This window comes from Lissotriton helveticus, chromosome 3_1, assembly GCF_964261635.1.
Source record: "Lissotriton helveticus chromosome 3_1, aLisHel1.1, whole genome shotgun sequence".
Classification (NCBI taxonomy): Eukaryota; Metazoa; Chordata; class Amphibia; order Caudata; family Salamandridae; genus Lissotriton; species Lissotriton helveticus.
In genome coordinates, this window is record NC_136061.1 from 176,079,146 (window position 1) to 176,106,346 (window position 27,201).

General features: G+C 46.6%; 1 protein-coding gene across 4 annotated transcripts in view; it reads right to left on the minus strand.

The window, feature by feature from the left end:
- ABHD11 (abhydrolase domain containing 11) overlaps positions 1 to 27,201 on the minus strand; it is a 149,895-nt gene that overhangs the window by 8,651 nt on the left and 114,043 nt on the right. For all 4 annotated transcript variants that reach the window (XM_078679504.1, XM_078679507.1, XM_078679506.1 and 1 more), the window contains one exon: positions 24,441 to 24,622. In XM_078679504.1, the coding sequence (XP_078535630.1) occupies positions 24,441 to 24,622 (182 nt within the window). The remainder of the gene's footprint in view (positions 1 to 24,440; positions 24,623 to 27,201) is intronic.

Genomic DNA, 27,201 nt, shown 5'->3' on the forward strand with positions numbered 1-27,201 from the left:
TTTCTCTGATATTTTGTCTAAACACCCTTCATAGATGTGGCTTACTATGGGATATGTCTGTCTAAGTCTCTAAGTCATTGCTAAATTACTGAGCTTCATTTCCAAAGGTTTTACAGTCTATAAAAGTGAAAGCTGATTTAAGCTGGAAAATCTCTAACGCCTGTATTAAACATAAGTCCAAGTATGTATTGTGACCTGATCGGAGACCAAAATATCCCAGTGACTTTCACAGTGCCAGTTCCCATCTGATGTTCTATCTTAAAGGACATATGCTACTACAGTGTTGGCAACACAACTCTTTTTCTCCAGAACCATTGGATCAGCAGGACTCAGGGGTGCTCTGGGTCACCCACAGCAGTTATGCAGCCCAGGTTCACTTTTCAACAGCCTACTTATTTCTGTCATCATCCATTAAACCTTTGTCAGATGTCTAACAGTTTCATCTTTAAGAGGCCATGAAGCCTGTCCCAGTGAGGGGTCAGGGCAACTACACTACTACATTATGATGGTAAACAAGGAGATGGTATCTCTCACATTCCGGATATGTATAATCCCACTCATTTAATGCCCTGCTAGAAACAGGATGGTGACCTTGGCACAAATTCTAGTGGCAGCTGACGTGACTGGTTGTGCTGAGTGGACTTTGAAGCCTGCATCAATTTCACTGGCAATTCCTCAGCAGGGCCACCATGGACGAGAAGCATTTCAGCTCCTGGGAGCAAATGTGGATGGGAGCTATTTCTGACGACAGTTTTCCCTGATGTTCTTCAGTGCTGGAGAGATTGATCTGAGGGTGGAATTCCTAAGCAGATGCTTCCATGCACCCAGCAAGTAGGATCATAACCTCAACTTCCACTTCTGCACAGAAAGGCCACAACCTGCAAAGCAGCTGCCATGTAAAGGCCTCCAATATAAGCTGTCTGTAGGGCATGGGTGCCTCCACAAAGAAGGTGCTCTTTAAGGAGCAAGCTGGTCGCAAGGTAGGGAGATCTTCACAAAAGTCCTGGACATCGCGTGATCTCTTGAGAGTGATGCGACAGGAAATTCTTGCAATTTTTTAAAGCCCGAGACAATATCTTGGCATCTCCCTGAGATGGCAATTCTTGGGAGAAAAGATAGACAGAGGAGACACTAGCGAATGGCTTGCGAAAAAAGTAAAGCTTCCCTTAATGTTTTTTGTTGATTGACTGGAAAGAGGACTTTATTTTTTTTTAGACATTATAGGGATTTGGGCTATGCCTATTTGCACGTTTTGCTGGATTACACTCATTAACGGATCAAATAGAGTCCTTCCAATAAACTACAAATCAATGGCTTGGGCTTTAATCTATTTTAAAGCCCAAATATTTAATTATTCTTGCAGCTGCTTGATTGGACTAGTTTACAGGAACAGGGCCACAGGGGTAATCCTTCTTTGGACATCTAATTTCGTTCCTAGCTTGAGCCAAGTTTATTCTGCTACCGGACAAGTTTACTGGGCATATTTATATCAAATGTGTAAACTGTGCCTTGTTATAATCCCATTTGTGATAGCCTTTTTGGATTTCACAAATGGGATTATGGCCATTTGGGATCTCTGGATTAGTAGATATCCTTCCTGTAGTTCATGAGACAATTCGTTTCCTTGTCTATTTGGAAGGTTGAGTATTTGCAAAACGCTGCTGTCTTGGAAGAAGCTCTTTTGTTACTGTTCAGAGGCTTGCAAATAGTGGTCCCAGATTTGCTGACAAACTGAAGTTTGAATGAACCTCCAATTGGAAATTATCAAATCAAATCATCCATTAGCGCACACTGATGCACTGAAGAGCGCATGTAGGTAAAAAAGCACTCTACCGTCACTAAGTAACAAAACGCCACATTCCAGAAATAACCAAGTGACTACCTACAAGGATATTACATTGCACCACATATGTACATCAGATACCAGCAAAACTACACTTCTCCAAATAAATAAAACATAATAGCCTACATTGCGACAGGGTACTGAACTTCAACACATTAGCAATACCACTACCCTTGGTACAACACTTTTCTCAAACAAGAAACACAATATTGTCCTGTGACGGGGTACTCTTCTATCACAACGAGACAGAGTACTCCTCTTCCCCAGATATGCAAAGCTAAGAGCATGCAGTGCCACATACATAACACCAAACATAATGGTACTACAATTTATCAATCTTGCAAAACTGTAAATCCTTTCACGAAAGGATAGATGCCTTCCCTGAATTCACACACAAAAATATGCACATCTAGTATACAGATCCAAAACTGCAAGCAGTAGTGTACAAATCTCCTTCTACCCAATCAGCCAGTAACTCGCACATTTAACAATATTCTGCAGAGGCAACCACAAATGCATCACCCCATGCACCCAACACAACTTAAAGGCAGTGACAGCTCCCCCCGCTAAGGCGGAGGAGCATCGCCTGCTGCTTTGAAGCAGCAAAAGAAAGGGAAAAAAATGATAAAAATAGTATTATCATCATTTTATTTTGTCCACCTGCTGCCGCAGCTTGCGTAAGGGGTTGAGCCTGAAAAGCAGGGGAGGAGTGGTACAGCCCTCCTAATGCGCAATAACTGTTATGTTGACCTTCTCGGGCTGCCTTAAACAGTCATGCACACTTTCCTTGTTCTCCATGCAGGTTACATAACATGCCCACCGCTTCAGCCCCTGGCTGTGCACCGTGTCACGTGCAGCGATGATTGGCTGAGGCTAGCATGCAAGCCCTGGTGCTTCCTGTTTCTCGCAAGAAGCTAGGAAGAGGACGCAGGAGAGGGAGTGGTGGCCATCCAGCCAGCCAGCCGGTCGGGAGGTATGGGATTTGTTTTTTTAAACTTGACCCCTCCCCCTTTTTGTCCACCCGTCACACTGCTGCTTCCAGGTAGCCGCCGCAACTGCTTAAAGGAGGACATTCCACTTCCTTCCACTCAACAGTGAATCATGCAACACAGTTGGCTGAAGTCTGGCAATTCTTCAAAAGCACACTTAATTACATCAAACAATAATAACTTTGCAAGAGTAAACACTAATTAGAACACAAATTGCAAACATAAAAGTAATGCATTTCCATAGTGATAAACCATGCCCCTTTTTCCACGAAAGATCACTAGCCATATAATATTCTTTGCTTAAATTTCATAAATAAAATGATTCTCAATACATATTTTGAAATGTAAGACACTTTACATCATACTCTTTAATCCTTGAACTATCTCACTAAATTTTACTTCTCCGTTGTCCATTTGTTAATTCACTGTAAATTGAGTGTCAGGTTTTGTAAACTACAGTTCCTCAAAAGAACATTACAAACTTGGCAAAAATCTCTTCTTCAAAATGCAATGTGAAAAAGGCATAGAGAATTACTTATAGTCCTCCTTTCATGTTCATGCTCTTGGAGGGAAGAAGACAAAACCTCATAGTCCTACGTTACTGTTTCTAGGTTCCTGTAGTCACATATGCCAGAAGGCCTTCAGCTCCCTGGAAACACAAAGACAGAACAATTGTTTCCTCAGTGCACCAAATATAAAAGGTGACCAACCTGACCAGACAGTCGGAGGTACTTCAATTCTTAGGGATGTTGCCTGCTTTCGCAGTCATTCACCTGCAGCCTACTACAAACATGAGGGAAAAGACGTCCTTAAGACCTAATCTTCTGTCCTCACTACCAATAACTAAACACACAGTAAAGAAAAATAAGGCTTCATATATTGTAGACACATGATCTAACCGCATATTCCTTGCCTTTGAACTTCCAGGCGTCAGGCTGGATCCGGAAGATTTTTCATAGCAGTACCCCTGCATGCCGGTAGGTAGCGCCGGTTGACTCCGTAAGACGTTGTTGGCGTCATGTTTGTCGTAGTTGTGACGTCCGCTTCGTCAATATAACTGCCACTCCGGCTTACTGATGTCAGTACTTTTCATGACTATCTACGTCAGAAGCGCAGAGCCATGAAGTGACTGACCATGGTGTGTTAATAAAGAACAGCTAGAGCCCTGAAGAGGAACAGCCCTGACGCTAAAAACAATTCCGCAGTACAGGGAGGATGAGTGGGTCGGTAAGGAATCTGCGGCTAGATCGTGTCTCTACCAGATGAGGCGTTACCGAAGGTAAGTAACTTGTCCATCTGATAAGAGACATCTAGCCGCAGATTCCTTACCTTTGACCAGATACCTAAGCAATATCTTCCCCAGAGGTGGGATTGCGGAAAAGTTTTGGACCAGAAAATCCTTAAGAACAGAGTGGCCAAACAGGCCTTACCTGCGAACCTGAGACTCCAGGCAATAGTATCTGTCAAGCATGTGCAGTGACACCCACATGCCTGCTTGGCAGATATCAACAATTAGAACCCCACGCTGGAGGGCTGTGGTGGCTGTCTTTGCCCTGGTGGAATGGGCCCTAAGGCCTTCAGGAGGCTGCATCTTTACCAAGAAGTAACATATTTTTATACAGAGGATAACCCAACCAGAGACGGTCCTCTTTTGAACAGCACACCCCTTCTTTGCTCCCACGTACCCTATAAAGAGTTGGCCATCCACCCAAAACTCTTTAGTGCGATCAAGGTAGAACTATAACGCTCTTTTTGTGTCCAGACGGTGGAGACGCTCCTCTTCTTTGGAAGGCTGCAGAGGAGTATAGAAAGTGGGTAGAGTAACGGACTGTCCTAGATCGAAGGAAGTTACAACCTTGGGAAAAAAGGATACCCTAGTTCTTAGTACCACTTTGTCCCGAAAGACAGTCAGGTAAGGAGGCTGTGATGACAGTGCCTGCAGTTTGCTCACCCTCCTGGCAGAGGTAATTGACACCAAAAAAGCTGTTTTGATAGTGAGCAACCGTAGAGGGCAGTTGTGCAGTTGCTCAAACGGTGCACACATCAAGAAAGTAAGGACCAAATTAAGGTCCCATTGTGGCATAGGAAAAGGTGAAGGGGGAAACAAGTGGGTTAACCCCTTCAAAAACCTATGCACCAGAGGGGACTATAAAAGTGAACGCTTCTCTGGCAGCCGAAGAAACCTGAGAGTGCCAAAAGGTACCCTTTAAAGTGCCCAAAGCAGAGCCCTGCAGGGCCAAGGAAAGGATAAACAAGGGAATATCTGCCAAAGAAGCAGATAAGGGGTCAATAGACCATTCTGTACAATATTTTCAAAATTTGTTCCATCGGCAGGTGTATACCGATTTCGTGGAGAATAACTTTGCAGACTTCGTGATGAAGGTCAAAAGCTGTCAACTGTTGCCGCTCAATCTCCACACAAGAAGGCAGAGTGGACAGGTTCAGGTTGAGGACCCTCCCCTGCTGCTGCAACAGAAGATCCTCCCGTAGGGGCAACCTGAACGGAGGGTGGATGCTCATAACCAGAAACACGGGATATCAAACTCTCCGTGCCCAATCTGGAGCCACAAGAATAACCGGTCGCTCCTAATCTTCTTGAGCACTTTCGGCAGGAGTGGTAGGGGCGGAAAGGCGTACAGAAGGCTTGAGCTCCACTCGCAACAAAAAGCATAGCCGAGCGAGGACAGCCTTGGATGCTCCAACGCGCAAAACTGCTGACATTGTGTTCTCTTTGGAGGCGAAGAGATCTGACCAAGACTCCCCCCACCGCTGAAAGAGACCTTGTATCACTTCCTGATGAATTCATCTGCTCTGGCGTTCAGAGAACCGGTCAGATTTTGAACCACCAGGGAAATGCCCTATTGTTCGAGCCAAGCCCAGAGGCGAAGGGCCTCTTGACAGAGAGTCCACGACACCACTCCGCCCTGTTTGTTGCAGAACCTCATGGCGGTAGTGTTGTCCGTGAACACCTGAACTAGCCTTTCCTTGATAGATGGTAAAAAGGCTTTCAGTGCCAATTGGATTGCACAAAGCTGGAACAGGTTGATATGGAGCTTGGCTTCGGCCGGAGGCCAGAGTCCTATAATCTCTACCTGCCCCAGATGGCCGCCCCATCCCAGGGGAGACGCATCCGTGACTACTGCGAGAGCTGGGTGGGGAAGGGAGAGGGGTCTTCTTCTGACCCAATCGCAATTTGTCATCAACCATTGCAGGTGTTTCGCAGTGCCCTCTGATATCTGAACCAGGTTAGTGAGATTTCCTTGATACTGTGCCCACTGGAACTTCAGGTCCCACCGCAGAGCCCGCATGTGCCACCATGCATGGTCCACCAGCAGGATGCAGGAGGCCATGAGGCCCAACAGCCTCATAGTCATTCTCACCAAAATCCAGGATAGAGGCTGAAGCATCGGTATCATAGCCTGAATATCCTGGACTCGTCGTTCAGGATAGGCCAGAAACTGCACCGTGTCCAGAGGCCGCTCCAATGAAAAGGAGCGTCTGACAGGGACTCAAGTGTGACTTCGGCATGTTGATAGCGAACGCCAGCGAATGCAGGAGGTTCACCATAGTCTGAGGGTGGGAGACAACTGCTTGGGATGAGCCCGCCTTCAACAACCAGTCATTGAGATAGGGGAAAACTGTAACCCATGATCTCCGCAGATGGGCTGTGACCACCGCCATCACCTTTGTGAACACCACAGGGGCACTTACGAGGCCGTAGGAGAACACGGCAAACTGAAAGTGCTCATGGCTACCCGTAAACCACAGGTAGGGAAGATGGTTAGGCAGAACAGGTGTATGAAAATAGGCCTCCTGCAATCGCTACCATCCAGTCTCCTGTGTCCAGGGCAGACAGAACCTGAGCAAGAGTAAGCATCCTGAACTTCTCCTTTTTGAGGAAATAGTTGAGGCCTCTGAGGTCGAGGATAGGACGAAGGCCTCTGTCCTTTGGAACCACAAAATAGCGGGAATAACAACCATAGCTTATTTCTGGCCCGGAAACCCTCTCTATAGCTCCCTTGGCCAAGAGAATCTTGTCTTCTTTGCAGAGTAAGACAAGGTGATCCTCCGTCAGCCAATCGTACACTGGAGGCATGGATAGAGGGGTAGTCACAAAGGGGAGGGAGTAGCCCCTTCTGACTATTTGCAGCACCCACCTGTCCAAGGTGATGTTTTGCCAGTGGTGAAGATGATGGCATATTCTGCCACCAACTGGCTGTGAATGATCCTGGGAGATCGGATTAGGAGGACTTTGTGATGAAGGAGCGAATCATGGCTTGGCTTGACTTCTGGCCTCCAGACCCACGGGGTCGGGGTGAACTGCATCCATGGCCCGCAGAAGTTGCTGAACTTGTGGGGCCCTATGTCCAGAATAGGGTGGGGGTGTTTGGTAGCCCTTCCGTAGCCACGAAAGGAGTGAAAAGCAGACCCAGACCACGATGTTGTGGTGAGGCCCAAGGATTTGGCAGTAGCCTGTGAGTCCATAAAACTGCCTTGTCTCCGAAGAGATGGAAGCCATCAAAGGGCATGTCTATTAGATAAGCTTGGACATCCCCCCAAAAAACGGACGTCCTCAGCCAGGCGTGGCGACTTACAGGCACCGTTATGGATATCGATCTGCCCAGCGAGTCTGTCATGTCAAGCCACATCGGATGGCGAACTTAACTGCATCTCTCCCATTTGAAATGGCATAGGAGAGTAGAATCGGTCCTAGTCTGAGACTCTGGGTAGCACCTGCACAGCCGTGTCTCATATCGAATGGGAATAACAGCCCAAAAGGCATACGGTTTTCACCGACAGCAACGCTAGATGGCAAAAGAAACATTTTCCTCCCAAAGCTTTCCAGTCTCTTGGATTGCCTGTCCAGGGATGTGGAAGGAAAAGTGCCAAGGGAAGTGGAAGCTTGAACCACCAAGCTTTGTGGGATAAGGTGGGAGGTGGGGAAAGCTGGGTAACATGGCGCAGGGCGATGGCGGCAGGCAATCGTTCTATTCACAGGAGCCCCTGTGCGGCGCTTGGACCAGATGCCCAGAAGAACGTCCGTCAAGGCCTCATTGAAAGGCATGAAGGGAGACACCAGGCTGCAAGACCTCTGTCAAGACGTTAGTCTTAACTGCCACCGTAGGGAGCTGCAGATTCAAGACCTCCGCAGGTCTACGTACCACCATAGCAAATGATGCCCCCTCCTCCGTAGCCAGGTTAGGAAGAGACAGCATGCCGGAATCTGGGGAGGTGTCCAGGCGACTGGTATCACCCAGTTCCTCATACCAGTCCATGTCCTGGGGTAGTGGGATTTCTAAAGGGTCCTGCTCCACCTCTCAATCCTCCACATCCATCCCTAACCCTTCAGAATAGGGCAGGTTAAACAGCATGGGTATGAAGATAGGCCGTGGACCTCGGCTGCAGACGCAGCGCCAGGGAAGGTCACTGTGGAGGTGCGACCGGTACCAGACATGGGAACAGGTCCAGTACGAGGCCGTGGCACTGGGGTCGGAGCTGAAGGCATGGTACCCAAGGGAACTCCATCATCCAAGCCTGCGGGGTTGGAAGGCACGCCAGCAAGGTCAGGCCGCCCAAATATGGTGCACATGGCGTCATAGAACTACTTTAGTTGGGCGGGGGTTGCTCCAAGCCCCGGAATGGGACGGAAATGCAGAACAGACCCAGGTACCCGATCTGCAGAGCAGTGCCTCGAGCACTGAGGTGCCTCCGTCTCGCGACGGACGCGGAAAATTCGAAGCAAGCAATGACTTCTTGTGTTTCTTGTGACGCCTCTTACCTGACGACTTGGAAGAAGAGGACTTCGATTCTCTGGAGCAGTGCTCGGACCTTCCTCTCGACCGAGAACGAGACTGAGATCGAACTGGCGACCTCTGAGACGCTGGACCGCAATTAGCTTTAGGGCCTGTTCCCTCAAAGCTTTCGGCGCCATGCACTGACAATTGGAGCACGACTTTGTGTCATGGTCGTGCTCCAGGCACCAGAGACACACTTAGTGGGGGTCAGTAACTGGCATGGCGTGGTGACAGGCGCTGCACGGCTTCGACCCTGAGGTTTTCTTGCTAGACATCCCTGGCACACCAAATGGAGTCGACAAAAAGTAAAAAAAAGTCTGTCAAAAAATGACAGGGGGTATGCTCTCTTCAATTGATTTGCGCTTGCTGGCGTGGAAAGAAAAGAACTGATGTCAGCGCGCTGAAGTGTTGGTTATACTGACGACGCGAATGTCACAATGACAACGTCACGCGGAGTCCACCGATGCCACCTACCTACTGCGCATCACCCAAGTAGCGTCAGCAATATGTGGCAACCTGTACCGGCAGGTGTAGAGACTGGATAGTACAGTGTCGTTCTGGACTATGTATCCACGGCGGGTCACCTACCCCTCACTCTGCTGGTCCCGGGAGGTTATAACTACAAAATGTATCACTTCAAGATTAATTGCATGTCAAGAAATAATAACAACTCTATGTCCACCGCCACAATAGAGAAGCAGAACAAGGAACAGGTGACAAATGGAAACAGCTAAGGAGAAAAGAGAACTCAGGTTTGTGTAACTATCTTTTTTCAAATTACAAAAATTCCTCAAACAAGAACAAAATCTATGTTTTTAGCATTGAAATGCTAAGTGCAGCTACATGACTCAAAATGAAGCAAACAGCAAAGTGGACCAACTTTTACATGCAAAAGGAACTTTGTGCCGAATATGACATGTGCACAGAGCTCAATGGCTGTGCGTTCCATAATGTCAAATAATCAATAATTCATGAAAAGTGGGAGTAATAGGAAGAGCTCAGTGCAACAACCTCTAGGATGCCATGCAAAGCCAGAGAACTCAAAGTCACACACATAATAAACCCTTTCAATACTCCCCCTCTCGGAGAACCTTCTCCGATTGGAGTCTTTGGATTTTGCAGGCCCCCAGGAATTCCTGTGTATTAATGCCTTTAATTACTAAGGTTTGACAAACAGATTATTGTTTGTACGCAGGCATGTGTAATCTACTGTCCTGAAGATGATCCCATGTATCTAAGCCCAGGGATCGAAACGTTGACACTAACTGTACCATATGTCACTGAATATTATGGAGACATTGCACAATGGTGCTTAGATGAGAATCCAGTTTTTCTAATGCATACCTGAATACTGACACCTTCCTCTTGCCTGAACCCTCTTTTTGTATGTGTGGGTCGCAGTGCTCAATACACAAGCACAAGACCATAAAATTGATTAAACATCATTTTGCCCAAACACTTATTGACATGTGCAAACCTTAGGGCATCTTTAGCCATGATGAGAGCCCTTCCGTACTTTTGAGCGATCCTTGGTTTCCATATAAACAAATAGTCCTGAAGATGGTCTCGTTGATAAACAGAGAAAGAGAAACATTGATGCTCTACCATCTCTCCTTCAAAAAATGTTTAATCTCCACGAGAGTTTCACATTATGTTCATTAGACAAACAATTTTTGAGATATATGAAAAAATAGATGGAAAGAGGGCATTTAGCACGTTGTCGTAGGTCAGTAGAATTTTGAGTTCAGAATATATGGGACATTGTCAATGTTTTGGAAACATCATCGATATAGAACTCCAGATTTTTTTTAAAACATCATGACAGTTTTCTGTTGGTCTTTATATTTTCTGTGCATGTCTTTCTAATACAGATCGAATATTCAATACACCTGTTGATACAAGGGGTTTCTTTTTATTTTGAATAATGTAATGCATTTTTGGATACAAATGAATTAATTTTTGGATGTAAATGATAAACTTTAACAAGTAATGACAAATTATAGAACGTATTCTTTAGCAAAATCGCTTGTCTGCACCTTTACCTGACATTTAACTTTTGCAAAGGCAATCATTAGCTAATTACATAATGTCTTGTCATTGCTATGTACTGCAATACTTCCGCGAAATATAGCTAAGGTTCATGAAAGTAATGTGACAATCAATATGACTAAGTTAAAATGCTTTTTAGCTTTTAAAATACTTTCCTTTACTGCCCAAAATGATCAGTTACACACAATAATCTACATTCCTGCCAAAATTCATTCAAATCCGTTTGGTAGTTTTTGCGCTACAGGTGACACAAAAGTATATGGAAAATGTATTGGTGGAATAATGCGTTTTGGGGCCCCCCCTTTTTAGGTCTCGCCCTGGCGAAAGCGCGCGAAGTGCTTTCTCACCGCGAGACCTATAGCCGCCAGTTCAGCTTACAACGAGCTAAAGGGGAGACAGGAGATGGGCACGCGCACGCTGCAGGCTGGACTGGGTCGCACGCAGGCTGCAGGCCGGACTGGAAATGTGGTTGCGTGCGCTGTGCGCATCTCCTGTCCCCTTTGAGAGGCAAGGCACTTTCACTTTCCATGCCTAAGCGCACTAGGGCGCCCCACTCACCGGGCTGCTGTGCGATGCCGAAACACACCTCGCCTGTCCACTTCACCCGGGCCCCCTCCTGGGACCCAGGACTTCTCTGCATATCCACCGGTACCGCGGGGCTCTCCCTTCCTCATGTGAGCCCCGCATCAACGCGCAACACCGGACTCTTCCGGCCGCGTCACAGGCTCCGCCCATGTCACGGGCAAGGATGCCTGACTTCCTTGTTTACTTTCCCAATCGGTGTGAGAGGTATTTATACACAGGTGTCCTCTCTTGGAGCGTGAGCCAGCCAGAGTGTCCTAACGGGCATGTAGCCTATCCCATCAGCTAAACTCCAGTCTTCCAGCAAGCTCTCAGCCACTGACCACGAGCCCGCACACGGAAGTGTGTTTTAGGGCGGGACTAGATTTGGACCTCGACCCATGAGAATCGCAGTTCTCGAGGATGTGCGTTCTACAGGGGGGCAGGGTCATAAAGTTTCTATGAGGAAAGGTCTGTTCGAAACAGAGAAAAACCCCTGCTTGTCACTCCTTAAACACGCTTCCTGTCAATCCAGGTAAACAAACAATTATTGTTTGCCTTCTTCCAGACTTCAGTGGTTTAGAACGAAAGTAGCTGGTGAATTCCACACTTCAGGGGCCACGCAGCGAGTCTAGAAAAAGTTTAAAAGACAAGTGCAAGACGCAGCGACTATACAAACAACTGCTCTGCAAAGAGAGTGAACACGGTGTTATGTTAATTTGTATAGCGCACTAATCACCCGAGACCGAGAGCGTAAGTGCAATGTTCATAGTTGATATCAATAACTGTTATTTGGTGTAATGAATAGAATGCATGTTATTGTTAACGTTTAGACGTGACGGTAGAATGATGTGAAAGGATATTTCCCCGGGCGTTTAATAACTTATGTGAAAATGGCGAAAAATTGTCCGTATCTGACATATTTAGCTAAACCAAGAGTTTTTCCGAAATCTTCAAGTATTTATTTATGTGAAACAGGAAAATCAAACTTCAGGTCTCGGAAAGTAAAGCGACGTTACTGAAAAAACAATTTGACTCCGGTTGTCGCAAATGACATTCGGCCGCTATGCATGGATTTCTCCTTTTGAGGGCCATATCCAGTCCACTTGCTAAAAACAAAAGACCAGCAGAACTTGCGTGCCTCGTGATGTCAACAAAGTAACTCAAATTCTGCATTTTAAGGTTTGTTTGTATTGGGCCACTTGAAATGCGCTCCCACTTCTTTCAAACACGTAAAGATTTACACCTGCACTAACATAACATTCCGCCTCACATTCCCACCCCCCATATACCGCCCTATTAACGGATTGTTGCTCGGGCCCTCATGTATGGCATGAAAAATACCTTCTGTTTTGGGATGTGTGAGACTGAGGTGCATGCGTTTTCTAAGTAACCACCGAAACACTTGTCTGTTAATGTCTTTATAGTCATCATCTTTTATCAAGTGTAGCTGAGCACCGTGTCTTCCTCCAGATTTATGATTCGCTAAATAGAGCGTAGAATTCGTGGTGGTTTTAAGCTGCCATTACTGGCTCAGTCTGCGGTGTTTTAAAGTTGGTTTCTTTGTATCAGATGTACATTACCTTGCATTTTGAAAAAACAACATTTGTTCTTATAATTCAAGGCTCTCTGATTTTTATCATATGACATTTTGTAAGATAGTGTATTTTTGTGTTATGAAGGCACAGTCAGGCTGTAGGTTATGTAAGCCTTTATTTCCCGGAGCGCCGGGATCGCACGTCTTTCTTACTCCGTAAGCCGGCGCCACACAAAATGGCCGACTTCTGGTTCCGGGGTTACACTTCCGGTTCCGGCACCCGGCCCAAACACTAGAGCGATGCCACATATCTCCCCCCTTTACACAATAACAACAGAATAAGGAAAGCACACTCTTACTTAATGTCCATATCATAGTCCTCAAACCTCTTGGGCGTTCTCACTATTCTACCTGCTCTCGTCTTCACTGATTTCTCATCTCCTTGTCTGTCCATCACCGTGGCCCTTCCTCGGGCTTCCAGTTTCATCTCTTCTCCCACCTTTCTCTCTTCACCTGCTCCCCTCCTGTTCTCTCTTCCACCTTCCTCTCTCTCTCTACTGCTCCCGCCGCACCTGATTTCCTTCTCTTCCACTTGCGGTGTTGTTTCATCTACTTGCTCTTGTCCCCCTTCACAACCTTCCGTTTCTCTTCTCTCTGCGTCTTCTTCTACTTCCTCGTCCACTCCTGTAGTCCACTTCAGTATTTTGCTACATTTAGCCATTCTGTCCTGAGACCAAACCTTGCCGTCGCTGAGTAGTGCTGATCTAGCAAATGGCTCAATCACCTGTAGGGGCGGGGTGAATTTACTCTATCCCTTCCTCTTCAAAGTTGCTACTTTCACTCTCACCCAGTCCCCTTTCTCAAGAGCCACACCTTGCACGTTCCGTCTCTTGTTGAACTGTTCTGTGTATGTTTCTTGCACCTTCTCCAAGTTTCTCCTCACTATTGCTGGTGACCACTTACTTTGCACCACCATTTTCCTCCACGCAATGTTGTCTTTGGTGAAAGGCTCTCTTCCTCTTAACACCTTGAAAGGGCTATAGCCAGTGCTGCCCGGCGTGATGCGGTAGGCCCATAGCATCTTGGGCAGTTCCTTCTCCCAATCGAGTCCATCATTTATCGCCGCTTGAATGGTTCCCATGATTACCCGGTTGAAACGTTCCACCAGGCCATTTCCCGCTGGATGGTATATGGGTGTGTGTTTTACTTCGATCCCGTTTCTGGACATGTATGCCTCCCATTTTGCCGAGACGAACTGGGGACCATTGTCGCACGTTATTATCTTTGGGATTCCTTCCTTTATGAATACTGCATTCAAGAAGGCGATCACCGCATCCGAGTCTACTACGTCCTTCACCTCCACTTCCAGCCACTTGGAGTATCTATCCATCAAGACTATCGCATATTTCTGATTTCCTTACACATCCAGGATCGGTCCTATTATGTCAATGGACACCATTTCCCAAGGTCCTCCAGGCATGGGGAATTTCCCCAACTGTGGTCTTAGCATCACTTGGGATTTGTCCGCTTTAGTACAGGATTCACATTGTCTCACGTGTCTTTCCACTTGTGCGTCAATCGCAGGCCACCAGTAGGCTTGTCGGGCCAGTGCTTTGGTCTTTGTGATCCCCTGATGGCCCTCATGCAGTAACGCCATCAGGTGTTCAATGAGGCCTCGGAGGGGAACAACCTTGTCTCCTCTGAGTAGGAACAGGGGATCTTCTCCCAAGGACAGCTCGTCTCTCACCTCCCAGTATCTCCTCAGTTCCTCTTTCAGATGCCTCTTCTCGGGCCATCCATGAGTGACGTACCCTTTGATCGCCTCCAAGTCCTCGTCCAGCATGTAGGCCTCCGCCCATTGTTGCGCACTGATCACCTGCTCCATATCCTGCACGGTAGCCACCACGTATCCTTCCCATCCTGGCTTCTCCTGTTCCTCCATTCCTTCCATGGCTGCTGCTCTGCTCAGGAAGTCTGCTACTTTGTTCTGTGGTCCTGGTATATATTCCACTTCATACACAAAGTCCAAAAGCCTTAGTGTCATCTTGGCTATTCTCGGGGTGGCGTGCGCGTGTCCACTCGATGTTAAAACTTTTATCAGGGGTTTATGATCTGTGCGGACCACGAATTTGGCTCCCCACAGGTATTGTCTAAAGCGTTCCATCGCCCATACCACGGCCAGCATCTCTTTTTCAATGACTCTAAACTTCTCTTCGTTCGGAGCCAAGGATCGGGATGCGAAGCTGACTGTGGATATGTCTCCTCTGTCAGATCTTTGCGTCAACACCGCTCCCAAACCACGGTCACTGGCATCGGTGGTGAGAATGGATTCCGCCTTAGGGTCAAAACCTTCCAGTGGTATGGCTTCCCCCATTTCCTTTTTCAAGGACTCGGATTCCTCCTGCTCCTCTTCGGTCCACTTGAACCCGTTTCTTTCCCTAAGCAGTTGGCGTAGGCAGTGCGTCTTGGTGGCAAAGTTGGGGATGAATTTGCTATAGAACTCGGCCATGCCCAGAAACGACCTGACGTCTTCCTTTTTCCTCGGCGCCGGTGCGTTCTTTATCGCCTTCAGGTTGGCTTTCTTTGGCACGATCCCCTTTCCGCTGACCTCATGCCCCAAATAGGTGACTGAAGGGACCCCGAACCTGCACCTAGACCATTCCGCCGTGAGTCCGTTGTCTTGTAATGTGCGTAGCACTATGTGGAGTCTTTCGTTGTGTTCTTGCTTGGTCTTTCCCACTACGAGGATATCGTCTTGGAAGAATTGGATTCCCTCCAACTTCTGAAAGAGCCTGTGCATCAGTTTTTGGAATACCGCTGCCGCGGATGCCAACCCAAAGGGCATTCTCAGGAATTTGTAACATCCGAATGGTGTTATAAAGGATGTGAGATGGTTGCTGGACGGGTGGAGTTTCACTTGATGGTACGCTGACGACAGGTCGACCGTAGAGAACCACTTAGCTCCCTTTGTCATTGCCAGCATCTCGTTGATGCGTGGGAGCGGGAACTTGTCTATCATAATGTTTTTGTTAAGTTCTCTGAGGTCTACACATAGCCTCACCTTCCCGTTGGGCTTCTGGGCCACCACTAGGGGCGACAACCACTCCGCGCTCTCTATGGCCTGTATCACTCCGCTCCTTTCCAGCCAGTCCAGTTCGTCTTGCACTGCTTCTCTGCATCGAAATGGGATGTTTCTGACCTTGTGGATGACTGGTTTCGCTCCTTCTTTCAATCTTATCACGTGCTTGAACTTGACCAGCTCGCCAATCTGCCCACTGAACACTTTTGGATATTCTCTGCGCCAAGCCTCTTCGTCTTGCTCACTCTCCATGTCCAAAAGTAACACTTTCTCTTTGCCTCTGGGGTTCAACATGATGCCTAGGGCGCCTTGATCTTTCCAGCTGAGTACCGGGGGCCCCTTTTCCGCTACATATAGTTTGCAGTTGGCTTGCCTTCCCTTGAACTCGAACAGTAGCGAGCAGTACTCTAGCATGGGTATCCTCTGTCCGGTGTACGTGACCGGCCGTACGTCCATGGGGAGCAGTTCCGCTCTCACTTGAGTCCTGAACTTCTCTTCCCACACTCGTTTCTGGACAATTGTGATTGGGGCACCTGAGTCAGCAATCATTTCGATTGGCATCCCTCCCATGTGCATGTTTAGTCTGGGCTTATCCGACTCTTTGCCTCCCATTTCCAGGACTTGGACGTCGATGTAAAGGAGTTCTTCCTGGTCCTCTTCCTCTTCTTGTATTTCTTCCTGTTCCCGGTTCCCTTGGTCAATGTATTTGACGGTGGCCCTTTTTGATTTCCTACGACATACTTTTTCATAATGTCCATATATGTTGCAGAACGAACACTTCGCCCTGAACGCTGGCCAAACCTTGTCGTTGCCCAGGTGAGACATGCTTCCACACCTGTAGCAGCTTGGTCTTCCACCTCTGCTTGCCTTCGGGTGTTCTCCACCCGTTTATTGGTTTCTTCTGCTTTCCGGCTCTCTTGTAGGTTATCGTTGTTTTGGTTTGTCTCCCTTGTTGTGTACCATGACTCTGCAGATCGTTTGTGTTCTTCCTCCGTCCTTTCTGGCTGCCTGTGCGCATCGTTTGGACATCTCCGCCTTCTTCACCATGGCCCACACCTCTTTCAAGGGAGCATCTCCGTTCACCCACAGCTTTTCCTGCACGTGCGTGCTCGTCGTGTGCATTATAATTTGATCACGTATTGGGTCGTCGTGCAGGGCTCCAAATTTACACGTGATGGCCAGTTTCTGCAGGGCTGCCACGTATTCATCTACTGTCTCTCCGCCCTCCTGTTTCCTGTGGAAGAAGGTAAGTCTATCAATGGCCACACATACCACCGGTCTGTAGTGTGCGTCCAGGTCATCTATGGCATGCTGGAACACGTCTGTGTCGGTCGCGGTCCTGGTGCCTTTGACAATGGTGTCGTAAACTCGTAACCCCTCTGGGCCTAAATTGTGTAGTAGTATCTTCCTTCTCCTTTGGCTCGTGTAGGCGGCTTCACTTTCGTCCTCCAAGGCCTCCAGGTAGTTGAGGAAGTAACGTTTCCAGTCTTCCCACGGCATCGTGGGTTCTCCTCTCTTCGGGAGGAAAGGGACCATGTGGGTGAGGGAGGTGGATGGCGCGGCCATCCTGCTGCCACCTCCTTGGATCGCCTGGGCGGGAACCGCGTGGGTGGGCGGGCTGGCTGGCTGTCGGGCGCCTGTCTGGTCTCGCTGCCTTCTTCGTCGTTCTCCTTGCTGTCAGCGCCACCGGTCGCTCCCTCTTGGTTACACTTTGTGAGTCTCTGCAAATCTCTGCTTTTAGCGGATTTAGTAGGAAAATGTGCTGTCGTTTATTTTCGTTTCATTTGTCAATGCCTCCCTTCATTTCCTATTGGAAGGATTAGGTTTTCTTGATGGACTACAACCATTTAAATAAATATGCAGGGGTTCCTCTTTACATTTCTTACAAAACTTACGTTTTCCCAAAATTTCTTTGTGTAATTGTGCTGAGAACGACACAATACACTGAACATAATCTTCACAAAAGTTATTTACAAAAGTTTAAGCTATTGCCATTATAAATTACAATAACTTTTATTTAAGTATTAATTATTTAAAAAAAGTTAAAAGCCATTGTTATTTGTAATATCAATACATCTAAGTCACGTAAATACAAAACATGTTGCATTACAAATGCTATAGGTGTCACATTTGCAAAAGTTAAAAGTATTGGCATTGTAAATGACAAAGCTATTAATTTCGCTATTTTCAAAACCAACACATAAATAAAAAAAATGAAATTTACAAGCCCAATAGCTCAAACTTTCCTAATGCGAGACCTGTTGCATTGCAAATGCTTGTTTTTTTTTGCACCCCCGTGGCCAATCACAGCAAATCTTTCAATTATCTTTCAAAATAGAAAAAGTAATGGGTCTGGAAAGCGTGTGAAGATTCGTCAAATAGGGGCAAAGGTATTAGTGAGCAAAAATCACAGGAATTCCTATAGCTGGGAATTCTAACTATAACTAAGTAGCCACTCTGTGATAGATAGATAGATAGACAGACAGACAGACAGATTATTGGTTAGATAGATAGATAGATAGTGTTTCCATCCTATGGGATCCTGCACATGGACTGGACAATTCAATGCTTAGGAATAATAATGACGATTCATTGGAGGAGAACTGAAGCTATCTAATTTAAAATGTGTAATTAAAACTAGTAGGCGAGGCTTCGGTAAAGATTTACCCAGGAAGTGTCATCAATCATGGAATTCATATTATCTTGATGTTGACCGCTGGAGAGAGAGTGAGTGTGTACGTTCACCTAGTCAGGAGAGTAAAACTGCATTCACAATTGGTTGTATTCTATCCCATCCCACCACTGCGAAGACGACCAACAAATTAAAGCATCCTTTTCAAATATGCATCTTACAAAACGGGACATATGATATTCCACATCTTCATGATTTCTGAAAGATGAAGCCTTCTGTACCTTAAGTTGTGCTCGGATTTGACTTTTATTTACACCCATTTAATTTACTTTGTCAAATTTTACGTTTGAATTTGTTTGGGGATGGTGGGACCCAAAAGTATGACAGAAAACTTATTTTTCTGAATTTTTACTTTCCTAAATAAGCTTTTTATTCAATTCCTCTTTTACATGACTTTGAAGGATTTTCTATATGGTCTTTAAACACCAATCAAATGAAAGACTAGCAGCATGGTAGCAACTTTAAATAACCAAAGACAACCTAGAGAGAAGAATACAAATGGTTTAAAATAGTGGTCGGGGAGGGGGCGTGGCCGAGCTGGCAGCGAAGATGGCCGCCAGCTAGCGAAGCTCCAGCTTTCAGCCGGCCTCATGTGAGATTTCCCTCACACATCACCTGCATCGAGAACCTGAGCACCAGCGCATAAGCAGCGGAAGCGATGCGGCATAGGATCTGCTGATCACCGGGCGCCCTCATCCCTCTGCTGAGGAGAATAGTCGTGTGGAAGATGGTGGGGGGGCGGAGCAGATTGGCCGCGTCCGGCCTCCCGGTACACAGCATAGAGCGCCCACCTGCCACCCATGGTGCGCTCCACTATCCTGCAGGCCAGTGGACCGGGTGAGTCTTGCCCGTGACTGTTGCACCGCTCCCCCTCCCTCGCTACGCTGGTGCACTGCGGCTGCTGGGCTGGCTGTCCGCCCCCCTCCCCCGCGGCATGTTGGGCCTGCGAGGAGGACAGGGCCTTTCTTCTCCACACGCTGGGGACTGGGCACTGGTCTGGTGCCACCGCAGTGGCGAATGTGCACTAGGCGGCCACCCGGCAAGTAACGACGGCCATTTCCATCGGGAGGTCTCCCTGAGCTGCTGCAACACACGACAGGCCGACATTGGGCCTCTTACGCCGCACAGTGATCAGCTCTTCAAGATCCCTACATCCAGTTTGAAACACGCTAATGGGCGCTGCTGCATTATGACACTGCCGCAAATAACCTCTGCGCACTGACCGATTGCACTCTGGGATGCCCACGCTCAGCATCATTGCCTACATATCTCAAAAGGGAGGGGCCGCCATCTTGTCCAGTCTTCATCAGCCAGCCAAGGCTCCCGCCAGGCACCTGCACTGTTTCTATTCTGTCCCCCTGCGCCCTGGTACACCTGAGGCCTATGGTCATTGTTGTTGGATCCACTGCCAGAGGGCGCTGAGTTACTCCTGACCCCCCCTCTCCGGTTCCCGCCTGCTACCCTGAAGACACGGTATGGGAGGTAAGGATCCCAGACAGAGAACCTTGCCATTTGAAAAAGTGACGAGTACACAACTTCGTACAGCACGAGCATGGCAGGAAAAGGCTCTGCCACAGCACCTCCTGAGACTTCAGAAGCTTCCGTCGCCTCGTTACTGCTGGAAATGAGGGCGGGATTGAAGGCGCTGGACTGACGCTTTGATTCTCTGGATCAGACGATCACATCACTGGGCGCCAGGTTACAGGGCCACGACAGACGCCTTGGTGTCGCTGAAGCTTGGGTCTCCGACCTGGAGGACGGGACAGCGCAGTCTCTGAAGCGGTTGGAAAGGGTGGAACGGCTACTTAAAGAAGTGGCCATAAAAAAGGAGGACTTGGAAGCACGCAAACGCCGCAACAATGCCCACATAATGAGGGTTCCGGAGACGACATCCATGGGCCGAATGGACCTTTTTGTTGAGAAGTTACTGTCTGATCTGTTTGAGAGTGAGGCCTTTACCCCTGGTTTTGTTGTAGAACGGGCCCATAGGTCACTTGGTCCTAGGCCGAACCCTGGCCTCCCCCCTAGACCCATTATCACACGCCTTCTGAAATTTAGGGACCGGGACACTACGCTCCGATTAGCGAGAGAACGTGGCACGGTTGAATGGCAGGGGTCCAAATTGTCATTCTATCTGGATTTTACCCCAATGGTTCAGGAGGCACGGCGCAAGTTTCTGGGAGTTAAGGCTTCGTTGCGTAACCTTGGACTCAAATACGGCATGCTCTACCCTGCGAGGCTTTAGGTGGATGTGGGTGGCAGATCACGGATATTTGACTCCCCTACAGAGGCCCAGAAATTCTGCAGCACGTACAAAACTCAGAACTCACAAACCTCGGTTGATGGCGCACTTGCTTCTCCACATCACAGCGGCTCCGACGCGATTGCAGAATTGTTTTCGAACACTGGTGCTGAGTGAGGGTGCATTGTATTATCTTATGTGTCTCACATTGTTAATGAGGGAAAATGCTCTGTTTATTTTGATATATGTCTGACAATGTGACACACGGCCGGCTTGATTCTGAGCTGCCACTACCCTTTGGTATATCCGCAACGTTGGTTAATTGCTTTCTGATGTTCACTTATTGCACAGCAGTGAATGGCCCGGTGATCACTATGATTCCCGAGCGTGTTTATTTGCTAGGGGTTGGCCACCTAGGGGACGATGGATGGCTGGGTGGGGGGAGGGGGGCTATGGGAAAGTTCACGCACCACGAATGTTTTAGGTTGCCTTTCAGTTCCACATTGCATGCTAAGTTAAGTTCTCCTCATAGTCCTCACAGAGATGCCTTTCAATGGACCCTTGATGTCTCGCTTAGGTAATATACAGGGCTCCTCTTCCCTTACTCTTATGACCTGGAATGTCAGAGGCCTTAATAATACGAGTAAACGACGCCAGGTGATTCATTATGTCATCCGACACAAGGTTGACATAATCTATTTACAAGAGACACACCTCCCCCGGACTGATTCCGCTCAGTTTGGAACCAGCTGGGGCACACACAGATATTTTGCTAATTATAGCAACTATGCTAGAGGCACCGCCATACTGATCAACAAAAGAATCCCATTTAATCGTATTGATGTGACCCGCGTTTCGTGATAGACACAGGTACACTATACGGGCAGAAAGTCACCTTGGCTAACGTATACGCTCCAAATGTAGATTCCCCCAAATTCTTCCATGACCTAAATGCTCGGATTGCGAAACATGACCCTTGTGCGCTACTCCTCGGGGGTGGGGGGGGGGACATAAACTTATTAATAGACACCACACTAGATAGCTCGTCCAATGCTCCAGACGCTAAACCACAGGCTAGACGGGCCCTGGAGGATCTCTGCGCTCAGTACACCTTAATTGACATTTGCCGACAACGCAATCCTACCCTTACCAACTATACTCATAATTCTGGCCCACACGGCACATGGTCGAGAATAGATTACTGGATGCTCTCACCTTGCGTGGTGGGTTGGTTCAGCTCTCTCTACACTCCCCCGCGCGTATTCTGACCATTCCCCAGTGCTCCAGCATTTACTTTTCCCACGACCAGAGGGGTATGAATGGCAATGGCGTTTCCCCAGTAGGGCCCTCCTGGACAAAGTTTTCAAGACGGAGGTGCGCGAGGCCATAGAGGACTATTTCGAAATAAACACCGGCTCTGTGAACACAGCTGCAGTACTGTGGGAGGGCTTTAAGGCAGGCATAAGAGGGGTTTGCATCTCCAAGCAGTCTGGAGTGCTCAGGGATCTTCGTTACACATTGACCCACATCAAGCAAGACATTGCCAGGCTAGACTTGTGACTCTCGTCCTGCCCGAATCCACAAGATCAGGCGTAGAGACTTGCTCTTCTGACAGAATATAGACACACGGCAGAGAGGGAAATATTATACATGGGGAAATACCAGACAGCACGGAGGTACGGTGAGGGCGAGTGTCCTGGCAGCGTTTTGGCATAAATGCTGAGACCACCTTACAACAAATCCTACAGCACGGAACTGCACTCTGCCTACGGCGCCACTCTTAACACCACGTCGGACATTAGAGATGAATTTTTGCAATACTACACCACACTATATTCTTGTTAGGCTGACACTGACGGTGCTGCCCAAACTGACTACCTAGATGAGATCGCGCTGGTGTTTTTGGAGAAATATATGCTTGACTTTACGGCTGAGCCTATATCTGTTATTGACGTTCTTCTGGCCATCAACACTTTACGAAGCTCCTCCGCCCCGGGAGACAAGGCGCTCGTCGGACGATCTCACGATTGATACAAGCTAAGTGAAGGTGGAGACTCACGTTAGGAGTACTTCTGCATTCCATTTCATCTGCAGGCAGCGGGTATGAGCATTCAGGCTGTTTCTGGTTAACACAGAACAAGTGTCCAAGAGTGGAGTGGCAGCATATAGTGCAGCCCTGATGAATCTGCCAAAATTGTTGTGGAAGTGAAACATGTCGGCAATGGCAATAGGTAATGGTATGCATGAATAGCTACCAGCCTTTTTATTTCAACAGCAGACATTCATTTCTCTATGAATAAAGTTATTGAAGAGAATTGGATGCTGTGTTTTATGCACTTATTTATGTAATTGTTCGTCACTAGCAGATGTTTTTCTGCTTCCACTGTTTGTTGCACTGTTTGGTTTATTGTTTTGGACACCCTTTCTCTTTTTTCTTTGAGAATCGGATGACAACCGATGATGAGACAGGGGCCTGTCTGGAGATTACATACCAGTTACCCCGTTGGTGGTGTTTCCGTGAGGTGTAATTCGCTTCTCGCACATTTTTTTTAAGTAGAATTTGGTCTAACACTGATGTTGTGGATGTCCGGTACTGATTAGAGGTGTCAGACATTTTTTATATGGTGTTCTGTGTTACTGTCAAGGAAGATTGACTGTGTATTTCAAATTAAAGAAAACTATGGGCGAGGTGCAGTGAATTGTGTCCTTATGAGAATAAAATTACGTAGGGGAAGATAATAGTTATCAGTACGTACAGACTGTTCTATTATATAAGTAACTGACACATTTAGCGTCCTGTGGACAGGGTCTTTTGTTGTTGGATGATGGGTTGGTGCCTGAGGGGGTGGGCAAGTGGGGAAGTTGTTTCCTTCTTTGAGCTATGATTTCTGGTTCAGACTTGTATACTCACTTAGGCCGGGTTCCATTACTACACTTTGACAATATAGCTGCTAGAGATCTGGTTAGTTGAGATGGGGACAGTGGGCGGTGGGTGGAGGGTTGGGTGGGATTGCTTTGATACTGGACTGGTCCGTCATGGGGAACCTCATTACTGTGTTTACTGCTGTCAGGAACGATTTGATTTATAGGTTGGATTACTGTTTGCAACGCAATGTGACTATTACTTTATAACTAGAAAATAAAGTAAAAAAAAAATAAATAGTAGTCCTGCACACCAAACGTATTATTCCATGTACTTAATCAAATGAAGCCACTAGTGCCTAATGGGGAACGCATAATACCAGAGCTAAATCTAAAGTGATGTGTGAATCAGATACTCATTAGCTGAATCTTCAGCTGCCTCTCGGTGGCAGCTTTTTGCTAAACACAAGAAGAAAGGCTTCGGGAGAAGTAGGGCTTATTCAAGGTTGGTGTCAATTGATTTTAGGCCCTTGTTTTTGTTTCACCTAAGTGCTGTTGGACGAAGGCAAGCACAGGCATGCGAGGAGATGAGAAGGAGCCTCCGGAACAGCATAGATAGGCAAGGAATGCTCCTGTAGCACACCATCTGCAGGCCTTGAGCCTGCAGATGATGTGCTACAGAATAGGTGAATGGGAGGATGAATATCTTCTCATTTGTAACGCATAACAACCACTGGTTTATAGTTCATTTATGTGCTCACCTTATTACATGCCAAATACTGAAGACTTACCTTATGTATGGAGAGTTCGCTCCCCCCAAGAAGAGGGTTGGACCTGTGTACGATGAATGAAATTCAGGGAACTCCATGATGTGGGGTAGACTTTGTGAGATAGACTGCAAGTTTACCCTCCAGACGTATTGGCCATCTATTTCCACCAGGTTTGTGAGAAGGAACTGCCGCACCGCTGGGTCCTACAAAGTAAATTGCAGAGATATTGGCACAAGCTCAGGGTTGCCTCGCCTAAGAGACTCTGAATAAGTGCTGTCTGTGGTGGGAGAAACACACTGTGAGAGTAGCACAATCTATGCTGCCTCTTGTATGAGGCACCTAGTTTAATGTATTTATTTAACTGCAATTGTTAATTAAACCCACTTACCACAAACTAGACATAAGATTCACAAAAACATTTTTGAAACATGTAAAATCAATCAGTTCGTTTCAGTGTGAATCTTCCAATACAAAAATATCTTTTGAATTACAAAAGCAATATTCATAACTTATGAGATGTCCTCCCTATTGGGCTTTCTAGATAAAAAAAATATCTAAGCATGGCATGTCCCTAAAGGATTATTCCAAAACCGTGTCCCTCACATAGTGACAGCAAGAAATACAGACAGTACTGTCTTCTGCTACATAACTCCCTGCACTTATAGATATTGCTTAGATTATTCAAACTAACAACGTATTTTTATAGCCACAATGTAAAGTTCAGGTGCAACAGCCAGCTAATTAAATATATTGCTGACTAAACAATCTCCACTACGGCTAAGTGGTATCCTTTACATGCAATTCCATTATCGTTTGCTGCGGATACAACTGTCTATACTCAAGAAACAAATAACAAGAGAAAAAGTGTCATAGCCACATTCAGTTCCTGTCCATAAATAATTGACCAAGGTGAGAAGTGATGATGAAGCTTGACACCAATAGGGTGTGTGAGGGTCCCTAAAAAACAAGTGTGGATTTCTCCATCCATGTAGGACTTGCGTCAATCTAAGAGTGAAGACTCAGTCCATATTGTGGTTGGATACTTTTGTGATTTAGAATAACATTGAAGGCAGTATCCTCCTCCCCCTTCCCTCCTCAGACAAACCCTTGGGGAAAAGGAAAAACGCCACAAATAGCATTGACTATTTCTCTTCTCTTCTACAGTAGGGATGAACAGGGTTCAGAAGCAGGCACTTTTCAAAGCTATGTCTACAGTTTTAGCCTGCATATAAATTCCCAAAGGCTCTGTAATGTACTGTCCGAAGATATATGTTGCACATCCCAGTGAAAAGAACACAGTATGGTAGATTCAATAATATACATTTTCGGACCATTTATGGAATTGTTCTGCCAACCCTCAAATTTATTTAATACATGTAGATAAAATATGGTGCATACGTTCTTTACATTTGTTATATACCATTTGCAACAACATGTTTGACTAACATTATTTCCTACTGACACTTTACAGACAAGACCGGTCTATGAATTACACTACTCTTCAAAACTAATTAATATAACTCCTAGTAAGGTATTGCTTTCTGTATTTTTCCAGTTCAATCTCAGTTATGTAGCATTTTACTTAATGGCTGTTCTACAAGAACACCGCAGGTCTTATCTTGTCTAATTTGTCACAAGTTTATTCTCTCTGCAGTAACTTTTTAGGTCATCTAACTGCCTCTTAAGACCCACTGTACGTATTCTTTATTACTTGATTAATTAAATTCATTACAATATACATAATTACAAATACTGTGAACCACATAAAAGAACCTGCTGTTGATAGAGACGGTTTCGACGAAGAAAAGACCTTAACAGGAAGATGGAAAAAACAATCCATTCCAAAGCATAAAGTGCTAATCCATAAAATCTGTACAGCGTCTGAAGTCGTGCTCTTCCCTCATTATAGACAAGCTAAAACACTTCGGATTGAACACATTCGGGCGTTAGTGCAAGCATCATTAAAACACACTATAAAAGGCCATGATAGCTCTTTGGGGTTGACCAGCAGACTCCATCTATATGAGCGTTTTATTGAAATAAAGTGTTAATGCATATCAGGTAACCCACTGAGAGGCTTCACAACTCTTACCCCAGATACGACCGACCAACCCTTGGAGCCCATCTCTGGAAAAGTCTTCATAAGGTACATGCGTGTAAAAAACAGCTGTTGAAACCAACATGTGAAGACCCACTAAACATATGGAAGGCACAAACAAAGCAACCCGAGTCATAAAAGTGCAAGTGCATAAATAAAAGGCATCAACTGGTCCCCCTAACGCTAGGCCGATCCCAATAAGTGGCCTGCCCCTCACCCAGCTGATCAATGTCAGTGTTCTTCCAGCTGTTTTGTTAAGAGGTGAGAAACCTCACTACCTTGCAAGACAGCTGGCCTGAGGTCCCATTTAGAAGAGTGATCACTGCCGGGCAGCATGACCTGACTAGGAGAGCTATTAGGTTCGGCTGTAGGATTGCTCGCATTTGGGCTAAGAGGGCCAGGCACACACAAAGCACAGTGCCTGGATACATTTAGGGGTGATAACGCCACACTTAATAAGTACTATTTGATTGATTGACAAAGTAGATGCAATAAGCTTTCCTGCTTGCATCCACATAAGCGACAATCATTGTTAGACCAATATTGCTTCCAGCTGGGGACTAAGGGCCAGATGAAGGTAAATATAGTTTACCAGAATCGGCAATGATATGTAGCTAATGATTCGCTAAATGTTACAGAATCAGTAAAATTCGGTAAATACCAATTCGGTATTTACCGAATCGG